The 26,003-nt window shown below is 36.3% G+C and overlaps 1 protein-coding gene across 1 annotated transcript; it reads right to left on the reverse strand.

The window, feature by feature from the left end:
- Positions 1-1,837: 1,837 nt before the first annotated feature.
- Positions 1,838-19,522, reverse strand: LOC113052394 (mucin-5AC). The gene is made up of 27 exons (XM_026216841.1): positions 19,516-19,522; positions 19,187-19,439; positions 18,990-19,104; positions 18,829-18,919; positions 17,848-17,948; positions 15,223-15,285; positions 13,588-13,804; positions 13,374-13,502; positions 13,171-13,288; positions 12,851-12,989; positions 12,442-12,549; positions 12,263-12,332; positions 12,005-12,142; positions 11,581-11,745; positions 11,377-11,471; positions 11,173-11,299; positions 8,631-8,886; positions 7,883-7,935; positions 6,145-6,245; positions 5,886-6,037; positions 5,349-5,487; positions 4,965-5,075; positions 4,700-4,879; positions 4,331-4,570; positions 4,091-4,247; positions 3,861-3,989; positions 1,838-2,760 (listed from the first exon to the last, which is right to left on the reverse strand). The coding sequence occupies exons 1-27, from the start codon at positions 19,520-19,522 to the stop codon at positions 2,411-2,413; spliced, it is 3,804 nt and encodes a 1,267-aa protein (XP_026072626.1). The 3' UTR covers positions 1,838-2,410.
- Positions 19,523-26,003: the final 6,481 nt, after the last annotated feature.

Here is a 26,003-nt window from a genome sequence, read left to right on the forward strand (position 1 = left end):
TGGATTGTTGGTCGTATAGGCATGCTAGTTGACAAACTTGGAAAAGGAGTTGAATTGGATGTTGTAGTTGGTTTTAGAGTTGTGGTTATGCTTGGAGTAGTGGTAGATGTTGTGAATGAAAATACCGTCTTTGTTAGAAAAGTTTCTGTAGTGTATTTGGCTGTAATTCCTGACAAAGTTGACTCTGCAATAAAATATTAATGATTCAGTTTCTCATTGTGAATATATTTTTTTCATAAATTTGAGAAAAAAACATAATAAATTAATTACACCTTACAATAAATTAACAATTGCACCAGGCACCACCCAATTATAGATAACAATTTAATATGTGTGAAATGCCAACATTTCGCCACCTTGGAATTATAAGGCTTTATCTGCACTCTGAGCAGTTTTGGGGATATTGAGCTCTTTTGTGCATGAAAATGAGTGTATTATGAATGTACAATATCAAAATCTTCTCATTTTTGTAAATGAGGATTTTTGGAATAGGTCAAATGCAGACAGAACCTTCTAATTCTAAAAAGTAATATTCCAATGAAATGAAAAGGTTGTATCTTGCAAAATTTTACTTATAATTTGTTTTAAAACATAAAATTACTGTTGTAACAATGTGGCGACATAATAATAGAATATAATAATTTCTATGACATTTATTTCATATTTTATAGCTAATATTTTTTTTCCCTGTTGAAGTTAAGCATCAAAGGCAGTGCTAAATATTTTGTCAATTTTAGGTAGGAATATGGTGGGTAATTCAACACCTTATTGCAGGAACAGTTTAAGCGGCTACTGTAATACATCTGACCAGGACTTTTTTCCACAGAAAGTGGGACAGGTAAAATACTTTCTCTCTAGAGATCAGTATGGCAGAGATAACATGCTAACATTTAGTGTTTAAATTAAGACCTTGTCAATTAAATAGTTGACTATTTGACAATAAGGCTTAATATTGTAAAAATGTGAGACATTTTAAGACTTTTAACTGCAAGAAAACAGACAATGCTTCAGCAAAGTTGCTTCACAAAGTTTAACCCTTAAATGCATGAATGTTTCGTCATTCATTACGTTTCATTCTTTAGCAACCCGGACCACTTTATCTAAGACAGATGGATCTCTAACTTCTCCAGTAGTGTTAAACTCTCTTGATATTTTTTTATGTTAATCCAAAACCACTCACTGCTCTTGACTGAATTACCTTGTAGTTTTAACAAGACTTCATCTATATTTATAAATTAAGGATGCAATTACATTTTACATTTGATTATTCTGTGTCTGTACTTAAAAAGTTGTAAAAGCGTAAACATTGTTTAATTTGTATCTTTGTTTTATTTATTTGTGCTATTTCAAACCAGGCCCTTTGGTATAACCTGCACCGGGGCCCTGAAAAACCTCAGATATGGCTGAAAACAAATATTATTTTGTTATATTGTTTATAGTGAATAGACTGAGGAATATAAAGAATGCTGATTTCTGACTTTAAGAAATGAACGAGGGGGAGGGTTGTCAATGATGCTAAAGTCCCGAGGTATGCATTTAAGAGATGAAAAAAAACATTGAAAATGTTTCACTGACTATATATAGTAAAAAAAAAATACAAATACAATATTTCACAATTAATATTTTCTGCTGTCATGGGGTAGTCTGGCGACATGACTAAGAAATTTGATCCTGACTTAGAACCTTTTGGTTTTCTAAATAAAAAGTCCTAAAATGTACACAAATAAAATAATAATAATAATAAAAAACATCTCATGAGGTGAATAAGCTGTCACAGAATAAGAATATGTGAATTATTCATTTTTGACAAAACTTTTAGATAGAACTTATAATTCCAAGGTAGCGATTTATGGGAATATCTACAAAATCAGATCTTTTATTTTTAACTGTCAAAGATCACTGATAACCAATAATCATCATGAGCATTAAACATCACAAACTTTCTTTCAGAAACCAGGAAGTTACATGTTATATACAATCATAACACTAATATGGTTCCAGTGACAAAACAGATTTATGATTTATATATCCTCTTTTAAATAACTTTTTAAAACTTGATCCTTTTAATTCCCCATTAAATCATAATTTCATTCAAAGGCTATGACTGGAACCAAAAGTATCAACACATTTAATACTTGTTTAAACATAAGCTAAAAACTTGTACTTCAGAAGATAGTAGTAAAACTATTACCTGCTATTTTACTGGAAAAGATAGTTGGTGAAGTATAGGTCGTTGTTGAATGTGATGTTTGACAAGGGTATGAAGTCTTTTGAATTATTCCACGTTCCTCACAGACAGCTGTCATGCAGCTGCCAAGCCCATCTGTAGTATTATATATTGTGTCTCCATGCATATATTTGTTCCCTTTGAATGTGCAGGTGCAAGCTGCAAATTTGGAAATAAAGACGTTTACTTAATAAAGTGCCAATGAAGGAAAGATGAAGTTCTGATATAGATGAATAAATATTTAAAATGTGTTCCTACCGGTTGCATTGTATTTGCAGTCGATCTCCATGGACTTGCAATAGCTTTAAGACAAACATTTAAAAAATTAAAACTACATTTTATGATGGTAGACTGTATTTGTTTACATGAAACGATAGCATACCATATTTGACAGTTCTCTTTTGAAGGAACTATCTCTTGATCGTTGTAATGTTTCCCCTCTTTGTCATAACAGCCACACTGCTCTTTTTTAACACATTTCATTGTATCCTCATCAAAGTAAGGATGTCCAGGGGGACATTTGGGGTAACAACCTTGTAAAATGTAAATAAAATACAAAATTCAGAATTAAGTATGTGACATCCATGTGACATAGATTGCATCTCAAGATTCGAAATATCTGAAATGGTTAGTTCACCCCCCAAAAAAAATAAAATAAATAAATTCCGTTGTGTCGTTCTAAACCAGTTAGAGCTCTGTTCGTCTTTGGAACACAAATGTAAATATTTTTTGATGCATTCTGAAAGCTCTCTAACCATGCATTCTAAAGCTCTTTGTGATTTGATTTGAACAGTAATAACCGTGCCTGTGTGGTGTGCCTGACACAGAACAGCATACTTGCTTTGCGGTTACGTGGATACTCTCCAAAATGGCGCAAAGTTAAGCGGACAAATTTTTGGATAAAGTCTTTTTTCTTTCTTTTTTGTAGTTTTGTAAAATTACGGTCGAAACCCTATTGTCATATGGCTTTTTTTTACCGATCTCCTTGCTATGTTTCTGGACGTTGATAATCTTGCTGTCTAATGGAGGGTCAGTACGGTGGCTGAGACAGCTCAACACGATGCAACTTACGAAAACACATGCAAATAGAAAAAACATCAGCAAATGAAGAAAAAATCTTCATCAGTTTGACAGCACAAGTGTTGGAAATCATCACAACACATGCATACAACGAAATGGGCTGTAGAGGTGTCTCGGCCACCGTAGGTCAGAGAGCTGTCAGAATGCATCAAAAATATGTTAATTTGTGTTTCAAAGATGAACGGAAGTCTTACGGGTTTGGAACAACATGAGGGTAAGTAATTAATGACAAAAATGTTGGGGTGGACCAACCATTTAAGGTTATTTTGCCAAATAAAAGACTATAACTTAATTCTGCCAATAATTATAATCCATAAATGCAATAAAAAGCATCAATTATCGATTTCCATAAATTTTCCATGAAGTTGTATTGAGGGTAAATGTCAACACACAATGCAAATGTTGTAAGTTTTTCTTTAATTATAGAACCATCTGGAAACATAAAATGATCAAATTTGATATGTTTACTCATAGTGTTCTGTTGTCTATGTGAACCAAGTCCAGACAAAGCACTCGTGAAATAAAAGGCAGGGTTTTTTTTTTCTTTTTTTACCTTCAAGTGTTAGTATCTGACTTGAGCACTGCCCAGTTGGATTTCTGCAGGTCTGCAGACAAGGAGCTCCGCAAGGTTTGTACTGCCAATCACACTTCCCTGGAGCATTGTAATAATCACAGAACAATGCTGTAAGAGAGAAAAAAAGTTTTTACTTAATGTATTTTTTTCTTCTCCTATGGCCTCTTTCAGTGATTTGAATTAAACTCAGAAAATTAGCAGTCTCTCACGGCATATTTTAGGTGTTCTCCAGGCAACACAGGCTCCAGCCTCATTGCAGGCCTGTGCATAGGCTGCTATAGCAGTGCACAAACACTCACGATCCCCACCGCTATCACAAGCACACGAGTCTCTCACACAAGCATCATAAAAATGATTGGGATCCACCTTAATAAGAAAAATGCAATTCGATTATACATACACGAACAACAGGATAATGTGAAACCTCACCATGCTGCATGTTGACTTACTTGATAATGGCATGTTGCAAAAACTCCACTCTTAATGATACTACATTCTTTCTGAGCCCATGATTGCCTGTAAGGATTATTTGAGCAGGGATTTCTAATTTCCATAGTAACAGGACAGCTATCAGACTCTTTCCAATCGTTTCCAAAGTCCAAGGGTTTAATAACCACCTCCTGACTTCTCAACATGAAGTCGTTGTTTGCGTTCCCATCAAAGTTCCCGCAAAGACCACAAATAGCACCCTGTACCAGAACAAGATGCATGTTAACTAACATATCAAACTAAAAAAATTCGACAACTCGGTTTAATCAATAAACTGTAGTCTCTGAGGCAGTTATTCAGTAATACATCACTATAATTGTATTTCTCACCTTAAAGTTTGGACTGAGTTTGATTAACACATTTGCCCTCTGGTCCCACATGACAATTAGTCCATTATTTGCCTCAATGACCATGTAAATTCCTCTTATCAAAATTTGGTAAGGAATGTCCACTCCCTCATCTCTGTGAAAAATCTGATAACCTCCATCTGTCAATTTGAGCTCCTTGTTCTAAAAGAAGAACATACATTTATTGATCAAGCACCTGTGATATATATATATATATACACCTGTTTAGCAATAAAAGCACTCTCACCCCAAGGAAGAGTCTGACAGCCTTAGAGCAAGTGGCGCCAGTAGATCCACATGGTATGTTTTCAGTGAGAACTCGCAAAGTACCATTGGCATTGGCATGTCCGCAATAATCCTGTATAAATCACACAGATTTGTCTTTGCATTTATATCAAACCTTTTCTTATCTTTTGCCTTACTTTTATTTTTATTGATAGCATTGAGAAGTTCTAAAAAAAATGTCTCTAGACTAAGCTTTAATCTCTATAGCAGCACCCACAATTCAGTTAAATCTAGGTTATTATTATTATTATTATATTTTAATAATATAATCATAAAGATTTGTAAGCAAAATTGTAATGAAGCAAATTAAATCAAATTGTATTGTAGAGATTTATTCTGTACTTACTGTGATTAAAGTGTATTCACATTCTCCATCGAAAGTGTATCTCTTTCCATCAAATGTAATGTAATGGCCATCTCCATGAACTAAGCAGGTTCCATGGCACGGGTTTGTGGTACATTCCCATTTCCTGTCCTTACAAGTACTGCATACACAAGGTTTATAAATATGCATACTCTATGTGTTATACAAATAGGTTGTTTTGTATGAATTTGTGCGACCCAGCTCATCATTTCTGATCATAAAATAATGGTTTGTTAGTAAAATGTTCCCATGAAGGTCCACCTCTAAACGTAACCCTCAGGTGTTCATGAACAGATCGTACAATAGACTTGAAAAAAATAAAATCTTGAAAAAAATAAACCTCTTAAGAAAAGAGCATTTAGAAAATATATTTTAAAATGCCATTTCATACCACAGGATGCTATCAAACACAGTACTTAATTTGAGATGTGGTAGAGCAAATAATGGTTCAGAAAAAAAAACAACTGACAATTCCTCTGTTTTAGCAAAAATAGATTAATAGATTAAATGTGATTTTACCAGCTATTGCAGTCCACTTTGATTGTATCTCCAGGTTGGTGTAAAATGCCATTGTGAATGCAAGGACAAAGATCTTCTTTGATGCAGCCACCCATACCATCTGATACCAGTCCAGACGGACACATACAGCCCGAGATGCACTCACTGCTAATCTGTTTTGAAAAAGTAACATGATTTTAAAATGATAATATATCTTGTGCAACTTTTTTCTGACTATTTGTCTTAGGATAGGGTTTAGAAACAAACTTAAAACACTCACACAAGCCATATCTAAAGTGTTGCAGCTCTTTTGGCACTCTGATCCTGTAGATTCAGGAGCAGCACTAGTGCAGTCAAAGAACACCATAGGATGGGGACAAGCTGGTGGCATAGATAGACATTTAATAGTGATATCAAGAAAAGCAAAGGAACTGATTGAACTGGATGCAATATTCCTCACATAAAGCCATAAACGGTTCATGAATATAGCACTGAAATCGTACAGTCTATTTTAAATGGTTACTATCACATTCCAATGCATGGAAGACAGCCGACTGGAAATTATGTTATGTAACACCTTTTATGTTTTACGAGGACATCATACAGGTATGAAGAAATTCAGGGTGAGCAGATGATGCCAATTTTATTATTTTGGGTTTTATTTAAAACCCCAGTATCAGTTATTTTGGGCCTGCTCCAATCAGTGTTTATGCTTAAATATGTTTATGCTTAATAGAAAGCAATAGTTCCACACTGTGTCCCCGGGGGACACTCCAAATTCATTGGACCACGCAGCCCATGACTTCATTAGAAGGGTGCCAGAGAGTATAAGAGGGTGCCAGTGATGCACCTCATCAGCTTTATTGTCTTCATGAACAGTTTGTTATGTAAATATATATATATATATATATATATATATATATATATATATATATATATATATATATATATATATATATATATATATATATATATACAGTACAGACACACCTTCTCATTCAAAGAGTTTTCTTTATTTTCATAACTATTTTCAGTCACACTGAAGGCATCAAGGGCTATATATATTTTTTTTGCTGGCATCATCCAGTCATGAAAGTGAGGAAGTTTATGTGAATGGTGAGGACGAAGAGAGTGTGAGTACTGAGTTCTGCCAGCCCCGCAAATGGGGAAATGTTGGAAGTAATGGCTCACACTGCAAAGAGGCTTGATTTGGTCTGGGAGCGAGAAAAGCAGAAAGCTGCGCGCAACAGCCTGGACAAGTGTCATTTGTCCAGCCATTATTCTTCCCTCAAGAGCCTTCACTTTCTCCCTGATCTCCATGCTGAGCTTGAGAGATTGTGGGTGAATCCATATTCAGCTCTGCGCAATGTGCTGCTTTCAGGAGATGCATTCTCCTCCAAACCAGATCCTCTCCTCAAGCCTCACCCATTTCAATCTGAGGATCGGAAACAGGACCAGAAGCTTAATTTTGCAACTCGTTCTGCTCTCCCTTCCCGTAGTTGAGCACAGAGGAAGTGCAATGCTAAGAAGAGGATGGGAGACCTCAGAGAGGTGATTGACAGAATATATTGTGACCATCCATCTGAGATGTCGCTCCTGAGTTTGCCATTATTTGGTGCTCTCTCACCAGGTGGCCAGGCTTGCACTGAGGCATGGCATAGTGGGTATTTTGTTCCCCAAAGTGTCCCCTACTGGACACAGTGTGCAGTTCCCTTGATGGGGAATGTCTCAGGTTACGCATGTAACCATGATTCCCCAAGAGGGAACGAGACACTGCATACCCTTCAGACATCTTCAGACAAAGATGTTGGTGACATGCATTACAGGTGTCCTCTTATACTCCAGGGCACCCTGTTAATGAAGTCACGGGCCAGTGAATTCGGTAGTGTTTTCACACATGCTTCAGACAACTGCTCATGCTGATGGCATTCCCCAAAGTACCCCCTCTCCGGGAACTATGGTTACATGTGTAACTCAAGATGTTTTTAATAAGTACACTTATTTGTGGGAGTACTCACATTGTTGCCTAGTTCTCTTTCCAATGCAACTGAGTTTCCCGTCCTTGCAAGTGCTGAAACAGAAATCATAAAATAAAAATCAAACAAATGTTCAGGTTTTATGTAGGTAAATGTAAGTCTTTTTAAGACCACATAAATAAAGGAAGGAATACATTGAATGAAATACAATACATCAGTATGGTCTCTAAATGCAAACACTTTATAGTTTGAAAATATAACTTCCAACAGATCTCCATTAGCAAATAATTTATACTGTTCTGATCTCACTGCAATAAAAGTGAGATCAACTTGTTTTCCAAATGTCTTCATAAATGTTTTTTTTTAAATCAAGATACATTTACTTGATAAGCAAAATGACATCAGAAAAGAAGACTTGTTTTTTTGAGAAACTAATCAAAATTATTATATTTACTTAAAATTTCACCAAGCTGATTAAAAGCTGACTAAAATCTCCCACAGATCATGTTTTCATGCAATTGTATGATTGGCCGAATACCTCAAGCATGTGACAGAAATGTTACTTTGAAATTTGCCATGATGACAAACAGAAAGCTACATAGTTTTAAAGTCACTTTTGTGTGAGCTGTGCTTCATACTGGCTACACTGTATGACAACAGACAATAAACTTTTTTTGTCAACGGTTAAGTTTAATTTTGGCTAATGTGACCACACGTTGATACATTTAAATTCTCATTATTTTAAAGTTATTAGTGTCAGAGCCCTACTAAAAGAGATTGGGACTCATACCACGTGGTGCCATCCCTGTTGATAACTTCTCCTGGGAGAATCACTGTGCCTTTGCTGTAGCAGAAACAACTAGATAAAGGGACACATTTTGCTTCTTCATCAAGGAACGTTCCCTCTGCACAGATACACCCATCTACAGGCTCAAATGTGACATCACAAGTGAAGTCTGGGTCACTGTTGCAACGGCAGGAACGACTGTTGTTTTGAACATTGTAAGAATAAACCATATTGTCGGGACAGCTGGCTGAAAATTTGCCTGCGAACAACAAAACATTTATTTATTTTATTTGAACAACCACCAAAACATGTTGTATCTACATGTCCAGTACAGTCAACAATCATCTCTTTAATTGTCTTATGTTTAATGCTTTTTAAACGGTTATTTCCCCCAAAATGAAAATTATGCTGCGTTTTGCTCAACCCAGAGGCATCCTAGCCATAGCTATGACTTTTTTCTTTCAGACGAATCCATTCAGAGTTATATTACAAATTGTCTTTTGATTTTTCATACTCTATCATTGCAGTCAGCAGGTGTTGCATTGTTTCAGTCCGAAAGACGTGAAATAAAAGTGCCCTCCATTAAAAAAAAATGTCTCACATGGCTCCAGAGGGTGGACAAAGTCCTCCTGTAGTGACTCGATTTGTTTTTTTAAGAAAGGTATCAATACTCAAAATATAATATTTACTTTAATTTAGCTTGCACTCACTGTTATAAACGGAAGCAATTCTGCGCAGATGACATAGAAGTCAGAGTTTCGTATACGCCGCTAAGAAGTGATGCAGATGGAAACTCAGAGGAGAGATCAAAACGAAACAACGGTCACTAATTAGAAGTACAAAAACTATGATTTGTAAAGTAAGGAAACTTTGCTTCTTTTGAGCCTGTAAAGAAATGTTGGTTTTCATTCGCATGCACAACACTAACCTCCATACATCATGATCACGGAACTGCTTCTATGTACAACCATTGGTGCGACATGCTATATTAAAGTGATTATTTCATTTTGAATATGGATATTTTTCTTACAAAAACACATCGAGTGGCAACAGGAGGCCTTTGTTCACCCCCCGGAGGCATGTGAGACACTTATTTTTATGGAAAGGTGCTTTATATTTAACTTCTTTTGGACTGAAGCAATGCAACACCCACTGACTGCAATGATAGAGCTTGAAAGATATTGTATAACTCCGACTGGATTTGTCTGAAAGAAGAAAGTTATACACACCTAGGATGCCTCAGGGGCAGTGTTGGGGTTAGTTACTCAAAAAAGTAATATATTACATATTACATATTACTCTCAAAAATAGTAATGCCTTACTTTACTTTATTACTCCCTGGAGAAAGTAACTAGTTATATTACTAGTTATATTACTAGTTACATCTTTTTTTCTTAATTACTCTATGATTGCCTGAGATGCATCAGATGGAGGGAGAACATGCAAAGGAGGAGTGTTCTTTAGGGTCTTTATCAGTGGAGGCTCCTGCCAATTCTCTCAGGGGGGACAAATGTTTGCTCTATTAATGAGGATAGGTCACCCATTCAATTGATAAATTAACGGGTAGTTAAAGATGTAAAGGGAACCGAACTACTATAGTATTAATTAAAAATAAACTGACATTAGGAATCAATCTCTTGCACTCCTTATTTTTCTATATCCGTGTTAACACTATTCAGCAGCATATGAAGACTAACACCAGGATGTGGTTTTTCCAAAAAATACTTTTTACTTTTCGATTTCAGTTTAATAAGAAATAATTGAAGTCACATAAATCACTGTTTACACAACTCACTTATATTACTGCTCGTCAGTACACCTGTTCTCTAATCAGCGGTTAATTCCATCAGGTGCGTGATTTCACATAGAGCAGCTGTTACTACACAGAGCCGTTATTAACTGAGAAGATGCGCAAATCCAGTTCATTTTCAGCGTTTATTGGCACGGTTGTATGAACATATGGTTCACGCACCTGATGGAATAAACCGCTGATTAGAGAACCGGCTTTACTGAGATGCGCATTAACGAGCGGCCGATCGTGATCGGAGCACTCCTACAAAATAATTACTGAATCTCCACCCGTCGAAACTAGCTTTCTGTTGCTGGGAACCTTCCTCTGAAAAAGAGCTTGCCATTGTTGACGCTTCCATTTTTCCCCATCTGTCTGAGCGTGCCGCTCTGCTGCCGGCTGTCGACCAATCAGTGATGGTAAATGATACCTCGTGCCAAACCCAGACCAATCACTGTTCCATTCACGCCCTCCTTCCCTTCCCTTCTGTTCTCTGTGTTGTGTGCCTTGTGTGTGATGAAGGTGCTACTGGCAAATGTAACGCAAGTAACTAGCTTGGGAAAACTGTAATAATATTACCATTTTCAGACGAGTAATGCCTTACACTACTAGTTACTGAAAAAAGTAATATTATTACAGTAACGCGTTACTTTGTAACGCGTTACACCCAACACTGCTCAGGGGTGAGTAAAACGCAGCCTAATAATTCAAATTTTGGATGGACTAACCCTTTAAAGGTTTGAATGAATCACTTACTGCATGCAATGTTTCTCCAGTGAGGCAGATTAATCCCTTTTGCAGCACAGTTGTGTACGTATGAAGACAAAACAGCACACATGCAGTCTTCACTTTTCTCACAATTACAGGCATCATACATGCAGATCTGTTGGGTTAAAAAGTGTTGGCCCAATCTCAAAAGAAACGTATCTTTAGATTTGTCAGCAGGACTCTTAAACTCACCATTTCATAGATATCAGGGCTGATCTCTTTGTGGCATGGAGCAAACACCCCATCAGGGTCTGACAGCAGAGAACACCATTTCTTAGCATATCTCTCTGCAATAAAGAAGAGTAAAGAGCTATTACATGACAGCACAAGAACCATTATCTCATTATCGCCATTATCTCATTTATCGCCAGTGCAAAATAGAGAATTGAGATATACCGTTATCTAAGCTGAGACTGCAGGGATCCTCAAAGCTGTTTTTAACATCAGGGCAGTTGGCTTGTGCTTTCCAGCCATTGGCAAAGTCTACTGCTGTAGCTTCAGGAGATCCACTAATAGTTATGAAGTCATCTGCTTGAATACTGTTGAAGTTCCCACACAAACCTAGCAAAAAAATTGACATCATTTGTTTTTACACTTTGCAAAAAGTAATTTAACCTTCATCAAAAATAGAATCAAAAATCGAAAACTAGAATCGATTTTACATTTTGAAAGCATAGAAAGTCAGTTGCAAAAGTAATGGCCATATGTAGCTGCTGCACATTACCATTAACTTATTCCATCGAATGAAGAAGCAGCGCTGGTAGTTTTATAGGTATATAGGAATTGTAAGATAAAAGTGTTAATATACAAATTGTCTTACCAGTTGTTTTCTGCTTGTAAGTCACATCAACTTTTATGTAAACCTGCATTACTGGTATGAGCTGGATCTCCAGCTCAAGTCCAAAAGATGTCTGGACGATGATGAAAAATGTGGTGGGTTTGAAAATCATTGCATCAGCTACAGAAAAAAAAAAATAGTTAATTGTGTGCTGTTTAGTTATTTCATAATATTTCTCTTAAGAACAATGTGTTATACAATGATATATAACAAGAAAATTCAACTGAATTGCCAGCCTACCAATGGAAAGAGGGAGCTGTGAATACGTTTTATTAACAAACACTTTTCCATCAGACTGGATCCTGAACACCTAAAATTCACAACATTAATTTGCAAGAGATGCAAAGAGATTTACTGAGAATTAAAAAAAACATTATCTGTACTGATATTAATTTAATTTTGAATTTGTGATAACTTACTGTGTTCCTCTTTGATAAAAAAATTGTTACTGCCTTCAGACATGTTTCAGTGACAGTAAAACCGCATTTCATCAGATCCCCCAAAACTGTAAACTCATTGTCTCTGGTCTGTTGAAATACAGATATGACACCAGCATATAATGATGTGACATTTTGCTAGAAATAAATATTTGGTTTGATTTCATGGGAATTTCTAAGGAATTTCTTAATAATAACAAAATAGCATTTTAAGCATCACAAGCTTTGCAGCACTGTGCTTAAAATAATTAAATACATTGCAGTGTACTGTGAAACTAGAGTTGCACTGCATCTTTAGTATGCTTTGGATGGATAACTGAGAGTTATCTCTAAATTAATCTGGATAGTAGACTATGGACTGAAGTACGTTATACTGTCAGAAAAGACTGACCTTAGAAAGAACGTAAGTACAGTCTCCATGAAAACTGTATGTCCTCCCATCGTAAGTGGTAATATGGGAACCACCTTCGACAGAGCAAGTCCCTGGGCAATCTCTGTCTTCACAGCTCCATAGATTATCGACACAAGTGCTTCATGGTGAATAAAGTTTAAATACAGTGTTAAGTTTCTTTGTCCGAAAAAGAAAAACTTTTTCCACTATAAGAGGAAGCAGTACCATTTCAGAGGAAAACAATCGGAAGCTAATGAAGAAGTACAAATTACCTTGAAAAAATAATGCAACATATACAAAAAAAATAAATATATAATCACCATTCTTTACAGTTACTTCTGTAGGTCTGTCCAGGTTCATATATTTTTCCATTGTGGATGCAGGGACACTGATTCTTGGTAATACAACCTCTATCACTGAGGTCATCAAACAGGTATCCTATAAGACAGTATATTATAGCCATTTGTGTAATGCCATTTGCATCAAGAAAAAATTAACTCTTTAGCCCATTAGAAGATTATACCTTCAGGACAGAAACACCCATCGATGCATTGGTCCTTACAAATATGACTTCTATCAGGGTTTGTACAGGTGTTGATACAAGGGTTTCCACATTCTTGATACACCATATTGTGGTAAGGACAAGATTGGTCTAAAAATGTATACATTATGTTAAAGCCATTCAGACTTAAACTTCAAACAGATTTGGAACAGGCTTTTGAAAAGTTTAAACTCACCACAGAACTGCTCCTTTATCCATGGACCAGGCTTTCCACCTGCCTGGATGCACTGGCGAGAGTATTCTGAGATGGTTCTGCAAACACAAAAGGATCTGGTCTTGTTGGTGCAGAAGCACATGTCCAATTCACAGGCTTTGATGAAGGCGTCTAGGGGTACGATGTCCTTACAACTGCTGAAAGATGGGCCTGAAAGCAGCTGCTCACAAACTGGTGTCTAGAAAAAGCATGAAGACATGATGGAAAGTACATAATGAACATAATGGGCTCAGGCAAAGACAGGGAATCAGAAAAAGTGGTGGTAAATTTCTAGAGATTAATGAAGGTGGTTAAAAAAGAAATCGCCACTGCACAGAACTGTACAAGCCACAACACAGAAATCAGGTAAAAATCCCCTGCCTTCCACTGGAGGAGAAAAACAAATCATAGAGCTTTAGAGTCGGTGCGTAAAATGATCACATTGTTTTTATTTTATTAAATTCCATTTATAAAGTAGATGTAAATTTGACTTTGGAGGAAGAGGAGGATAAGTAAGAGAGAATGAGAGGCTGTCTCTCTTTACTTGTTGGCCGGCCAAGAAATACTTGAAAAAATGTCATATGAGAAATTACTTTTCCCTATCTGTCGGTCACTACAAGTTATGTCGAACGACATGTGGGGGGGGGGGTGGTCTCACTTGGGAGGCCAATCATCTCTGAGTTTAAGAGAAAACACCAATGAATATTGGCTAGTGTATTTAACATACCTGAGCCACTCCGCACATGCCCAAGGTTCCCACCACTCCCTTCCGAGACCAGGTGGTGAACCTGCAAGCGCTGCCCCTGGAGGAGGCAGATCCAGCCTTGGCATTGCTGTGTCCCGTAAGAGTGCTTTGCATATACGTGGACCGCACCCAGAGCTTCAGAAGCTCTGAGCAGCTCCTGGTCTGCTTTGGAGATCAGCAGAAGGGGAAGGCTGTCTCCAAGCAGAAGTTGGCCCACTGGATAGTTGATGCCATCGCCTTGGCGTACCATTCCCAAGGCGAGCTGTGTCCCCTGGGGGTGAGGGCCCACTCCACACAGAGTGTGGCCTCTTCCTATGCGCTGGCGCACGACGCCTCTCTGGCAGACATCGGTCGAGCTGCGAGCTGGGCAACACCTAATACCTTCGCAAGGTTTTACAGCCTTCATGTAGAGCCAGTTTCTTCCCGTGTGTTGGGTAACAGGTAATTGGCGGGAAGGGATGACTGGGTGTCACGCTTGCTGCGCCACTCCCCCTCTCCCAGTAGAGTTCCCCGGTTGGCGTACCCTGGTCGAGCATCCTCCAGCACCCTCGGCGGTCAGACTTGGCGGAGCAGTCTGTCGCCAGGCCCAGTACTGGTGTTAGCATGTCCGGAGCTCCGGTCAGCCCCTGTACTGGGCTTGGTGTCCATATGGCTTGATTCCCTTCAGGTAATCCCATATGTGTTTTCTTCCACGATAAGGTTTCCCTCTTGGCGAACCTGTGTCTTCCCTTGACAGACCCGCTCTGTCAGTCTCTTCTGGCAGCTGTTCCATCCCTACTCTAAAGTACGACCTGCATCAAGAGACCCATTCCATATGTAGTACTGCCCCCTAGGTCAGTCCATATCAATATCTCAACATGTCACCTCCCTACGGGTAGGATGTGGTCTCTGTAGTTACCTTTTCCTAAGGCTCGCTCCCCCATCATCTTGCCGAGCTTTAAGAACAAATAGGGAAGATTTGAAGCAATCTTTCTCCGAAGGTTGAAATCCCTTCCACTAAATTTGTGTCGGCAGAACAGCAGCATGGCCTTCTCCAGCTGCGATGTACTCACCCTTTGGCCCCTTCGGTACCAAGGTCAGTGTATTTGCGCTGGGGCTTTGGGAAGGTTATGACCTTAAGCGTAGCTTTTGTGGCACACCATGGCTTGTCGACAATTGCAGTGCCACAGGGTTGTGACGGTGTTCAGGTTGTGGCATTTTTCATAGTACCCCATATGCCATTCGACATAACTTGTAGTGACCGATCCACTAGCCAAGATTCAAGATTCAAAATTTTTATTCGTCACATACACAATTATATATAGCATATATAATCAGCAGTGAAATATGAGTCAGGTCCGCTCCATGGACAGTGCAATTATTAAAGAAAACAACACAGATGAAATATTAAGATACACAGGAATGTACAAGAGGCAAATGTGCAAACAGGTTGACACTGTCAGTGTGTCAATGTGAGGTAGTGAATGATGAAGATCTTACTGATAAAGTGAACATTAAGTGGAGAGGCTGGTTTTGAGTTTTGAGAGCCTGATGGCCTGGGGGAAGAAACTCCTCCTCTCTGTTTTTGCCATTAGGCTACGGAAGTGCTTACCAGATGGCAGCAAAGTGAAAAGATGGTTACTGGGGTGGGTGGAGTCTTTGATGATTTTTACAGCTTTGCTTTTGCAGCGTTTGAGGTAGATGTCCTGCAGAGAGGGGAAAGCAGGCCCAGAGATGCGCTCAGCTAAGCGCACAACTCTCTGCAAGGCTTTGCAGTCTTGACTGGAGTGGTTCCCATACCACACTGAGATACACTGAGTCAATACACTTTCTATAGCCCCTGAATAGAAAGTCTTCAGGATTGCTGATGAGACCCTGAATTTCCTCAGCTGTCGCAGATGGTACAGTCTTTGCCTGGCTTTATTAACCTGTGTTTGAATGTGAGTAGTCCAAGTCAGTTCCTCTGTGTTGATGTTTACACCAAGGTACTTGAAGCTGCTCACCCTCTCCACAGGGGTCCCGCTGATCATAAGAGGAGTATAGGGCTGCTGCTGTCTGTCCCTGAAGTCCACAATCAGCTCTTTAGTTTTGCTCACGTTCAGAAAGAGACAGCTGTCCTGGCACCATGATGTTAATTTCTCTTCCTCATCCAAGTATGCAGTCTCATTATTGTTGTGAATGAGGCCCAGAACCACAGTATCACCAACAAATTTGATTACAGATGTGGTGCTGTGCGAAGACACTCAGTAATGTGTGTAGCGAGAGTAGAGCAGGGGACTCAGGATACAGCCCTGTGGGGCTCCTACATTCAGGGTGATGTAGCTGGAGGTGAACTGGCCTAGTTTCACCACTTGAGGTCTGCCAGTGAGGAAATCAAGAATCCAGTTACAGAATGAAGAATTCAGGCCCAGGTCTATGAGTTTAGAAGCTAGCTTTATGGGGACTATAGTATTAAAAGCTGAGCTATAGTTGATAAATAGTAGCCTTACATAGTTCCTGTTATTGCTGTCAATGTTTGACATGCCAGGATGTGCAGGATGTGAGACATGGCATCATCAGTGGATCTGTTTGGGCGATTGCAAACTGAAGAGGGTGTAAAGTATCCGGGATGGAGGAGCAGATGACGTTTTTAACCAGTCCCTCAAAGACCTTCATGACTATTGATGTGAGGGCAACTGGACGATAGTCATTCAGACAAGAGGGTTTATTGTTATTAGGCACAGGGATGATGAATTTTTTTTTAAATGAAGTGGGAACCACCGATGTAGCAAGAGACTCATTAAAAATGAAGGTAAACAAACCAGCGAGCTGATCAGCGCAGGACCGCAGAACATGGCCAGAAATCCCATCAGCCAATTTTCATTGCCGTTTTCTCTTAAACTCAGAGATGATTGGCCTCCCAAGTGAGACCCCCCCCCAATAAGTCGTTCGACATAACGTCTCTGTTCCCTCCATCAGGGAACGAGGGTTACGTACGTAACTGAGACGTTCTCATTTCTCATAGGTAAACATGCGGAACATAAAACTGCTTCACATTAGCAGGTAAACAATGATTTTAAGTTTGTGTGATACAGTACTCATTTTGGAACATTATTGTTATGCATGTTTGTAAGTCCATAAGTTCTGAACCAAGGGAAAAATTGTAATTCTCCTCAGTAATTTTCTGCCTTGATCTGGAAATCATTTGAGCTGGTATAGACAAGATTTGTTGGAAAAGTAGGGAAAAAAATGTGGACATTATGGCCAGTGTTTTAATAAAATGAAAGAAATCTAAATTTTGCTACTGGATCAAATTAATAAAAATTATGACCAGAATAAAAGTGATATTTTTTAGCTGATGGTGATGGTGCTAGAGTCACAGAATCAGTGTGCCAAATTTCATTACTTTCCTATCTATGTCCTATCTAATATGGCTGCCATTTGGTAAGAAAAAACAAAAACAAAGACAAGAATTAAACAAAAAAATTAATGAAATATAGCATAGGATATCAAATAGTGAAGATTGATAGAGAACCTACCATTTCGTTGCATGGTTTTGTTGAACTCATCTGTTCAATACAACTCTCTGTTGAGCTATCCGGTTTGATGTAGCCATAGTCATATGGGGATCTGTCAGCATCTTAATTAAAGATGAGTTTTATATAATTATACATATAAAACATGTTTCAGATTCGTTGTTTTATAAAAATCATATTAGCACTGAGAGATCAGCAGATATCAGGTTAATTTACACATTTCACTCATTTTCTCCAGTAATTTAACTTATTTTCATGTTGTTTGTTTTTGTATTTTTGTGACCCTGGACCACAAAATCTTAAGTGTCAGTTGTTCAAAACTGAGATTTATACATCATCAGAAAGTTTTCCACTCATGTATGATTTATTAGGATCGGACAATATTTGACAGAGATACAACAATTTGAAAATCTGGAATCTGAGGATGCAAAAAAATAAATAAAAATACTGAGAAAATCGCCTTTAAAGTTGTCCAAATGAATTTTTAGTAATGCAAGTTTATGGTAGGAAATGTACAAAATATCTTCATGGAACATGATCTTTACTTAAAACCCTAATGATTTTTGGCATAAAAGAAAAATCTATAATTTTGACCCATACAATGTGTTTTTGGCTATTGCTACAAATATACCCCAACTTAAGACTGGTTTTGTGCTCCAGGGTCACATATATGGATACACCTCAGATATCTGTATTATACGTAACTAAAAAAGGAGGTGTAAATAAAGGTGCTTTAAAAGGTTCTTTAAGTGATTCCATAGAATACTTTTTTTTTTGTCCACAAAGAACCATTCAGTCAAAAGTTCTTTAAAGAACTATCTCTTTCTTACCTTTTTATAATATGAAGAACCTTCTTTGCCAACAAATACTTTTTTGTGAGAATGTTAAAGGTTCTTGAACTATTTAGAAATAAAGGTTCTTCTATGGCATCACAAAACACCTTTATTTTTAAGTGTGTATATATTTATTGCATGTGTTATTTACCATCTTTGATGAACTCATTGTGTGACTGGATGCCACTGAAGTCTCCACAAAGACCGCAGATCTTATTTAGGTGCATCATGTCCAATTCAACCTAAAAGGAGCGATTACAGCTATTTTCTTGCAAAAACATCAGATATTTAGCATATTGATGTCACACTCACAGTGAAAGTGTCATCCTCATTCCATGTGGCCACCAGTCCGTGTTTAGCAGTGACTTTGACATAGAAGGAACTCTTATAGATAAGAATACCAGAGTGGCTAAATGGCAGATTCATCCTAACAGGAAACATAAATATATATATATTTAATCACAAACTTAAAAAAAAATGCTATAGCTCTGACCATCAGAAATACTTACTCTCTTCCGTCCACCTTGACAGAGTTTTTGGTGAGCTCCACAACAGTGCTGTTCAACTTCATTGTGATGTTAGTGATAATCGGTTGGTCATTTACTACTTGGCGTCTCAACTGAATGTTGAAGTCCTCGTAGCTGCTTCCACACATTGCACACATTATATAACTGCAAGTGGATGGTAGGTGGAACATTTCTCCATCAAATTTCTTGAAGTGGTAGTTACCCCATGTGCTACAGATTTGTTTGTTATGAGCACCTATAGGTGAGACAACAGGATTTGATATAAAATTACAAATGGCTAACAGACAATATATGACCATGGACCACAAAACCTGTCATAAGTGTCATGTATTCAAAAATAAAAGCTGAATAGTTAAGCTTTGCATTGATGTATGGTTTTGTTAGGATTGGACTATATTTGACTGAGATACAATTATTTGAAAATCAGAAATCCGAGGGTGCAAAAAAATTAAATTAAATAAAAAATAATAAAAATCAAAATACTAAGAAAATTGCCTTTAAAGTTGTCCAAATGAAGTTTCCTAGCAATGCATATTACAAATCAAAAATAAAGTTTTTATATATTTACAGAAGGAAATTTACAAAATATCTACATGGAACATGATCTTTAATTAATATCCTAATGATTTTTGGCATAAAAATCTATAATTTTTACCATAACAATGTATTGTTGGCTGTTGCTACAAATATACCCCAGCGCCTTAAGACTGCGTTTGTTGTCCAGCATCACTTACATGTTTTCTAAAATTATATATATATATATAATGTAATTATATATATATAATGACGTTTTATATATATATATATATTATATATATATATATATATAAATGTGAGTTGAATCTATATATATAAAGATTCAACTTAAATTTTTAGTAAAAGAAACATATACTTCATTAACTGAAATAATGTTAATATCCCATTTCACTAAAATTGTAAACCTTTGTAGTATAATGACAACCATTATAAAATCATAAGAGAAAACCACATGATGAATCAGCAAAGTATCTTTTCCACAAGCTGTGTCATGAACACACATATACAACACCTTCATGATGACACACATGACTCTAAAATACTGCATACAACTTTAATGTTACAGTAAAATGTAACATAAAATCCTAAAACTAAGAAGAAACAGCAATTATTTAAATTATGAAAATGCATGTAAAGCGTCACTTGGGGAATTCGGGGAATGTCATTTTTGACTTTTTCACTATGAATCTTGTTCCTTTTCACTTCCTAAAACTGTAAATTTAACAGTATTTTACTATAAAATTACATGCAATGTCCCGTAAGATCTATGACAGTTTTTTCATAAGGGAACTTGCCAGGTTTTACTTTACCATTTTTAGTATTTTACTCTCATTTTGAAATGACAATAATTTTTTACAGCATGAAAATATTCTGTTGTAAATAAAACAAAGGTTGTTAGAGGTTTTTTTCTGGGTTTTTAAGGTTGTTGTTAAGTTTAGGTATTGGGTAGGGTTATAATAAATACTAAGAAACTTAGAAATATATATGTTGACAATATGCACGCTACTAAGCAATAATAATTGGTCCACATACTGTTACCGCATTTTGTTTATTTTTTAACCCCAGGATAAATCAAATAATCAATAGAGTAATAATATAATGAATAACACTTATTGTGCTCACTTGGTGAATAATGTCAGGCTGACGTCATTGATCAATGTCAAACTGAGATTATCTAACACAATGCCTTCTTACTATTTAATGGCAATCCTATAATGCCTTTCTGAAGGATTGCTTAACCACGAACTGAATCTCAGGCTTATGGTCACAATAGAAGGCGTAAGACTGGAAAAGAAGGGCAGGGGACTTAAACAGATCCCATTCTGATCAAACAAACAAGTTCACATGACACAATCTCTATTTTCATTTACTTCACTTAACATATAACATGATATAAGAAAAAAAAAATTCTTTTTTACCTGTCTGTGTAGCATTTAATCCAAAGTATAGGAGTATCCAGTCAAGCATCCATATGACTATCCTGGTGCGTCTCCCCATGCTTGGCCTGTGGATTCGTGGATCCTCCAGGTGTTTGAGGATGGAAAGCGCTTGTGTTTTCCATTTTATACCACCCTCTTTTGTGTGAAGCATAGGAGGGGCTGAACAAGGATATGAGTCAAAATGTCTCTAACCCTCTCGATGTATGAAATCTATAACAATATGACATTTTAAAGAAAACACTCCAAGTTCTGCTTAAGTGCATATTTTAGCATAAAATGTTTCAAATTATATCAAAGTAATGACACTATATATATATATATATATATATATATATATATATATATATATATATATATATATATATATATATATTGGAGTAAATTTAAATTTACTTCAAAGTTTCACATTTAATTCAGTGTGTTACAATATGTACCTTTTCTATTTAATTTGTGAAATTTACTAGAGATTTCTGAGTGAAAATCGTTTCTTTCTGCACACATTTTAGATGATAGTAGAATGGTATTTTATTACTCTCTTAAGGGAAATGCCCAAATATCAAATGTGTAGTCAAAGTAGAGTGCAATATGACCAAATGGACATTTGTCTGATTATGGAATTTAATAATAGAAGATTCCACTTTAAGTCAAGTTCAAGTCAAGTTTTATGTATAAAGCACATTAAAAATTCAACCTTGGTTGGCTAAAGTGCAGTACAATAAAATAAGAAAAACAATCAAAACAAGACAAAAAACATACAAGTTATGGTACATTAAACGCATTAGAGAAAAAATGTGTTTTCAGCAAAGATTTGAATTCCTCTAGGGTTGCAGCTGATTTAACATGTAGTGGAAAAGGTCACCACAGCTTAGGGCCGATTACTGCAAAAACCCCATCACCTCTTCGTTTTAACCGAGATCGTGGAACAGCCAAGAGATGATGATCCCTTGATCTGAGTGATCTTGATGGATTATGAATGCTAATTAAATCGGAAAGGTATTTAGGGGGCTGGTTGTTAAGAGATTTTTAGACAATTATAACAACAGTTCTGTATCGGACTGGTAAACGATGCAGAGAACGTAGAATTTGGGGTGATGTGATCTTATTTTTCGGCTGCCAGTGAGCAGACGGGCAGCCACATTTTGGACCATCTGAAGATGAGAGATGGAAGTGAGAGGTAACCCAACATATAGTGAATTGCAATAGTCAAGTCGTGTTGAAATAAAAGCGTGAATAATTGTTTAAAAGCTATTCCTGTTTAAAAAAGGCTTCACTTTGGCTAACCGTCGTAAATGATAAAAGCTGGCTCTAGCTGTGGCGTTAAAAGTTTAACTTCAGAAGTGAGTTGTGGCGTGAGTGTCCCAAGGCCAGTATAGTGTCTGTCAAAAAGCTCATTTGGACCAAATTGGATGATTTGGGTTTTATCGTCATTAAGAAGCAGGAATTTGTTTGTGAGCCAAAGCTTGAGTTCGTGAAGACAGTCTTGTAGTCTTTTATATGTAGTGTTATCGTTATGTTTTATAGGTAGAGGTTTTATATGTAGAGTTGGGTATCATCCGCATAACAATGGTATGACACACCAAATCTACTCATAATTGTTCCCAAAGGAAGCATGTACAATGAAAATTAGAATTCACACAAAGTCTTAATGATTTAGGTTCTTTCAAAAAGATTCACAAGACAATCCTACATGAAAAATCTTCCAAATCTCACTGGTTTAGTAAACACACTCTCAGAAAAAAAGAAAAAAAAAAAAGGTAAAAAAGCTGTCACTTGGGCAGTAGCTTTTTAAAAGGTACACTTTTAGGTACTAATATGTACTTTTAAGGTACAAATGTAGACTGTTTAGGTACAAAGTTGTGCTTTTTGAAAAGGTACTGCCCCAGTGACAGCTTTTGTACTTTTTTTTTCTTTTTTAGAGTATGTTTTCCCATCAAAAATTCTGATTGCCAATAATGGTCCTTGTCTTTACACTTTTGCTTGTATTGTCTCATCCCTTCCTCATCAAAATAAACTTACATACAATAAAAACAGCAGTAGGAGGTGAATACAAATAAAAATGGCTAAAATTCTCATAAAACCCTCTATAATGTGCAGTGACATACATAATGCATGCATAAATAGTTTAATATATTTAAATTCTTTATTTACTCACACTCAAGTTGTTGCAAACCTGTATGGCTTTTTTCTTTTGTCAAACATCAAAGAATATGAAATTGGTGTGAAATTAATCTGTGTGACTTGAGTTATATATTTTTATTCTTTTGAAGGAACAAAATCACTTTGCATTAAGAACAGATTAAAATGAAGAGTGAAGGACAACCTGTCTGCCAGAATGCACTAAAAAATTGAATATAAAACTGTAAACTGGCTTACAGACATGCTTATCATTTCTGTTCAGTTCAGTTTCTTAAAAAAGGTCTTTATTTCACCCTTCCATATATGAAGTCCTTAAAAAGGTCTTAAATTGATGTGGGAAATTTTAAATTCACAGTCATGGCACTGCATGTTGTATGCACAAAAAAAAACAAACAAACTAAAAAAATTATTCCTCTGTATTTTTGTCATGTTTTGCAATACGAATATCTGAACTTCCTTAAAAAAAAAAGATTATTATTTGTGAAGCAATATTAATATATAGGTGAAGTCTTATTTTGAGTTTATGCTTAAAATAAGAGCAAATATCTGTCAGTGGAGTTTAGGGGCCTATATTTATTCTTTTTCCACTACATTGTGCTTAGTTTCTCTGAAAACAAGACCTCTCGAATTAAGCGATTTTGTCTTTCAGTTTTTCTTGATTTAGTCATCTTTAGAGATTTGCACAGGAAAACAAGATAAAAATACTGACGAAGATCAGCACTTAAATATTTCCATCGTATTCTAGTTAAGGTATTTCTTTTTTCTTTTTTTGTAATGTAGTTGGAAGTTGTATTTTCAAACTCTGAAGTGTTGCTAAACATAATTTTCTGCTCCCTATACATTTCCATTCAGAGAATATTGTGATGTACTGTGTTCCCTTCAGTTTGGTCCTTGCATTTTCTTTACTTGCTCTTAACACCCTAAATTTACTTTCATAAAACCTGCAAATGCTGTGTATTATTTGGCTGTCTAACATAAAATGTCAAGTGTCAATATAAAATGCTATGTTTAGACATTATTACAATCTGATCGAGCAGGCAGAAAAAAATATTACATCAGTGTGTGTGGATTTCACAAGACAGGAAATATATTTATAGTATTAATTAATGGAGTAAAATGGCAGCATAAACTATGACGAAATAATTTATGGGAGTGTTATTCAACGTTAGGGACGGGAGAGCTGGTCACTAGATAGAAAAATCAACACAGCAAAGCATTTCCTTAATGAACATTTTTCAAGTTATCGCAAATCTAGTTTTTGCTCTGTTGTTAATGGGTTATGGAGTGTAGATGGTTGTGAAACACACACACACGCATGGCAGACTACCGTATATAAATGTAACTATACAACTATATAAATGTAGAAATAGATTGGGTTTAAATATTGCTCTTTTATTGTTTTTCAAAAATGCTATTAAAGACATCACATTTACAATCAGATAACGATTTACAATAATACTGTAGTGCTACTATCTTGTCATTTTGCCATGTTAAAATGTAAAATAACGTATAACGTATGACGTATGGACGAACTCTAATATAAAATGACATTGATCTTATAATTAGAGATCAGATTACTAATGAAGTCACTGAAGTACTGGAAGGTTTCTGTCTTTAAATAGTTATTAAATGTGATAACAATGACATTTTAAATACATAAACGCAAAGAATAGCTTTTTTCTTGAAAATGTGTAAATTGAGGTCTGTTTCTATGTGCGTGTGTCGGAGAATGGGTGGACTCGGGTCTAGTATTGTAAATCTGACAATGAATTGTCTGGCATGTGCCCTAAAATATTTGCCAACGCAATTAGACGTCAGTATGTCAACATTTATGCAGCCTTTTCTTTAGCAAATATTTGGAAACTCCTAAATGAATCGCAAGAAACGAAACAAAAGGTTCTCACACAATGTTTTCATGAGTCCTGACTTCAAGCCAGTTCAGAAGTTGTGAGCTGTGCTATCAAGACGAGCCAGAAATAGACATTAGACAAGGAAGCGCATTATTCAACTTTTGACAGGAATGGAAACGAGGCTGAGCGACTAAAGTACAGTTGTTTAACAACATACCCACTGTTCAGCTGAAAAAGAAAAATGGTGTAAAAAGCAGCTACGGAAAATATTTCATGTAGGTTTTTTAATTAAAGGAGGCTCAAATGTGTGTTTTTTATGATTCATCAAATCCTGTTTGTCTATAATAGTCTTAAATCTATAATGAGTTATATTGGTATATGTATAGTAATATGTAATGAAAGACTTCACAGTGCACATAAATGAGTCAACACATGACTGAAGTTTATTTAGACTTTTATTAGTCTCTGTGTTTTGAACTCCAAGTAAAATCTTTACATGCAAACTTCCCACATACAGTAGACACTTCCCTGCTGTGCAAGTACATGCACTATATATATACTATATATATATATATATACAACGGCATCATTAATGAAAGAAGAACACATTTATACCAATAAACATTCACAAACTAAACTGGCAAATAAGGTGTTAAAGTGTCAGACTGGTGTGCTGTTTTGTTTGTTTTTTGCAAATGACAGATATCATAGATAGCTCAGCGTGTGAATAAACCGGCGTGAAAAAAATACAGCAAGATCACATTCATCATTTTGAAGATCTCTTCTGGACTACAAAATATTATAAGGGTCGTGTCATGCATTATTTTATATTATTAT

The sequence above is a fragment of the Carassius auratus genome, chromosome 32, assembly GCF_003368295.1.
Source record: "Carassius auratus strain Wakin chromosome 32, ASM336829v1, whole genome shotgun sequence".
In the NCBI taxonomy this organism is placed as follows: Eukaryota; Metazoa; Chordata; class Actinopteri; order Cypriniformes; family Cyprinidae; genus Carassius; species Carassius auratus.

Bases quoted from the DNA above. Each gene is read 5' to 3' on its own strand.
- LOC113052394 (XM_026216841.1), bottom strand. The intron at 12,550-12,850 runs GTCAGTCTTTTC...GTATTTCAACAG, and splicing joins GTACTTACGTTCTTTCTAAG to ACCAGAGACAATGAGTTTAC. The intron at 4,571-4,699 runs GTGAGAAATACA...GTTCTGGTACAG, and splicing joins AACTCAGTCCAAACTTTAAG to GGTGCTATTTGTGGTCTTTG.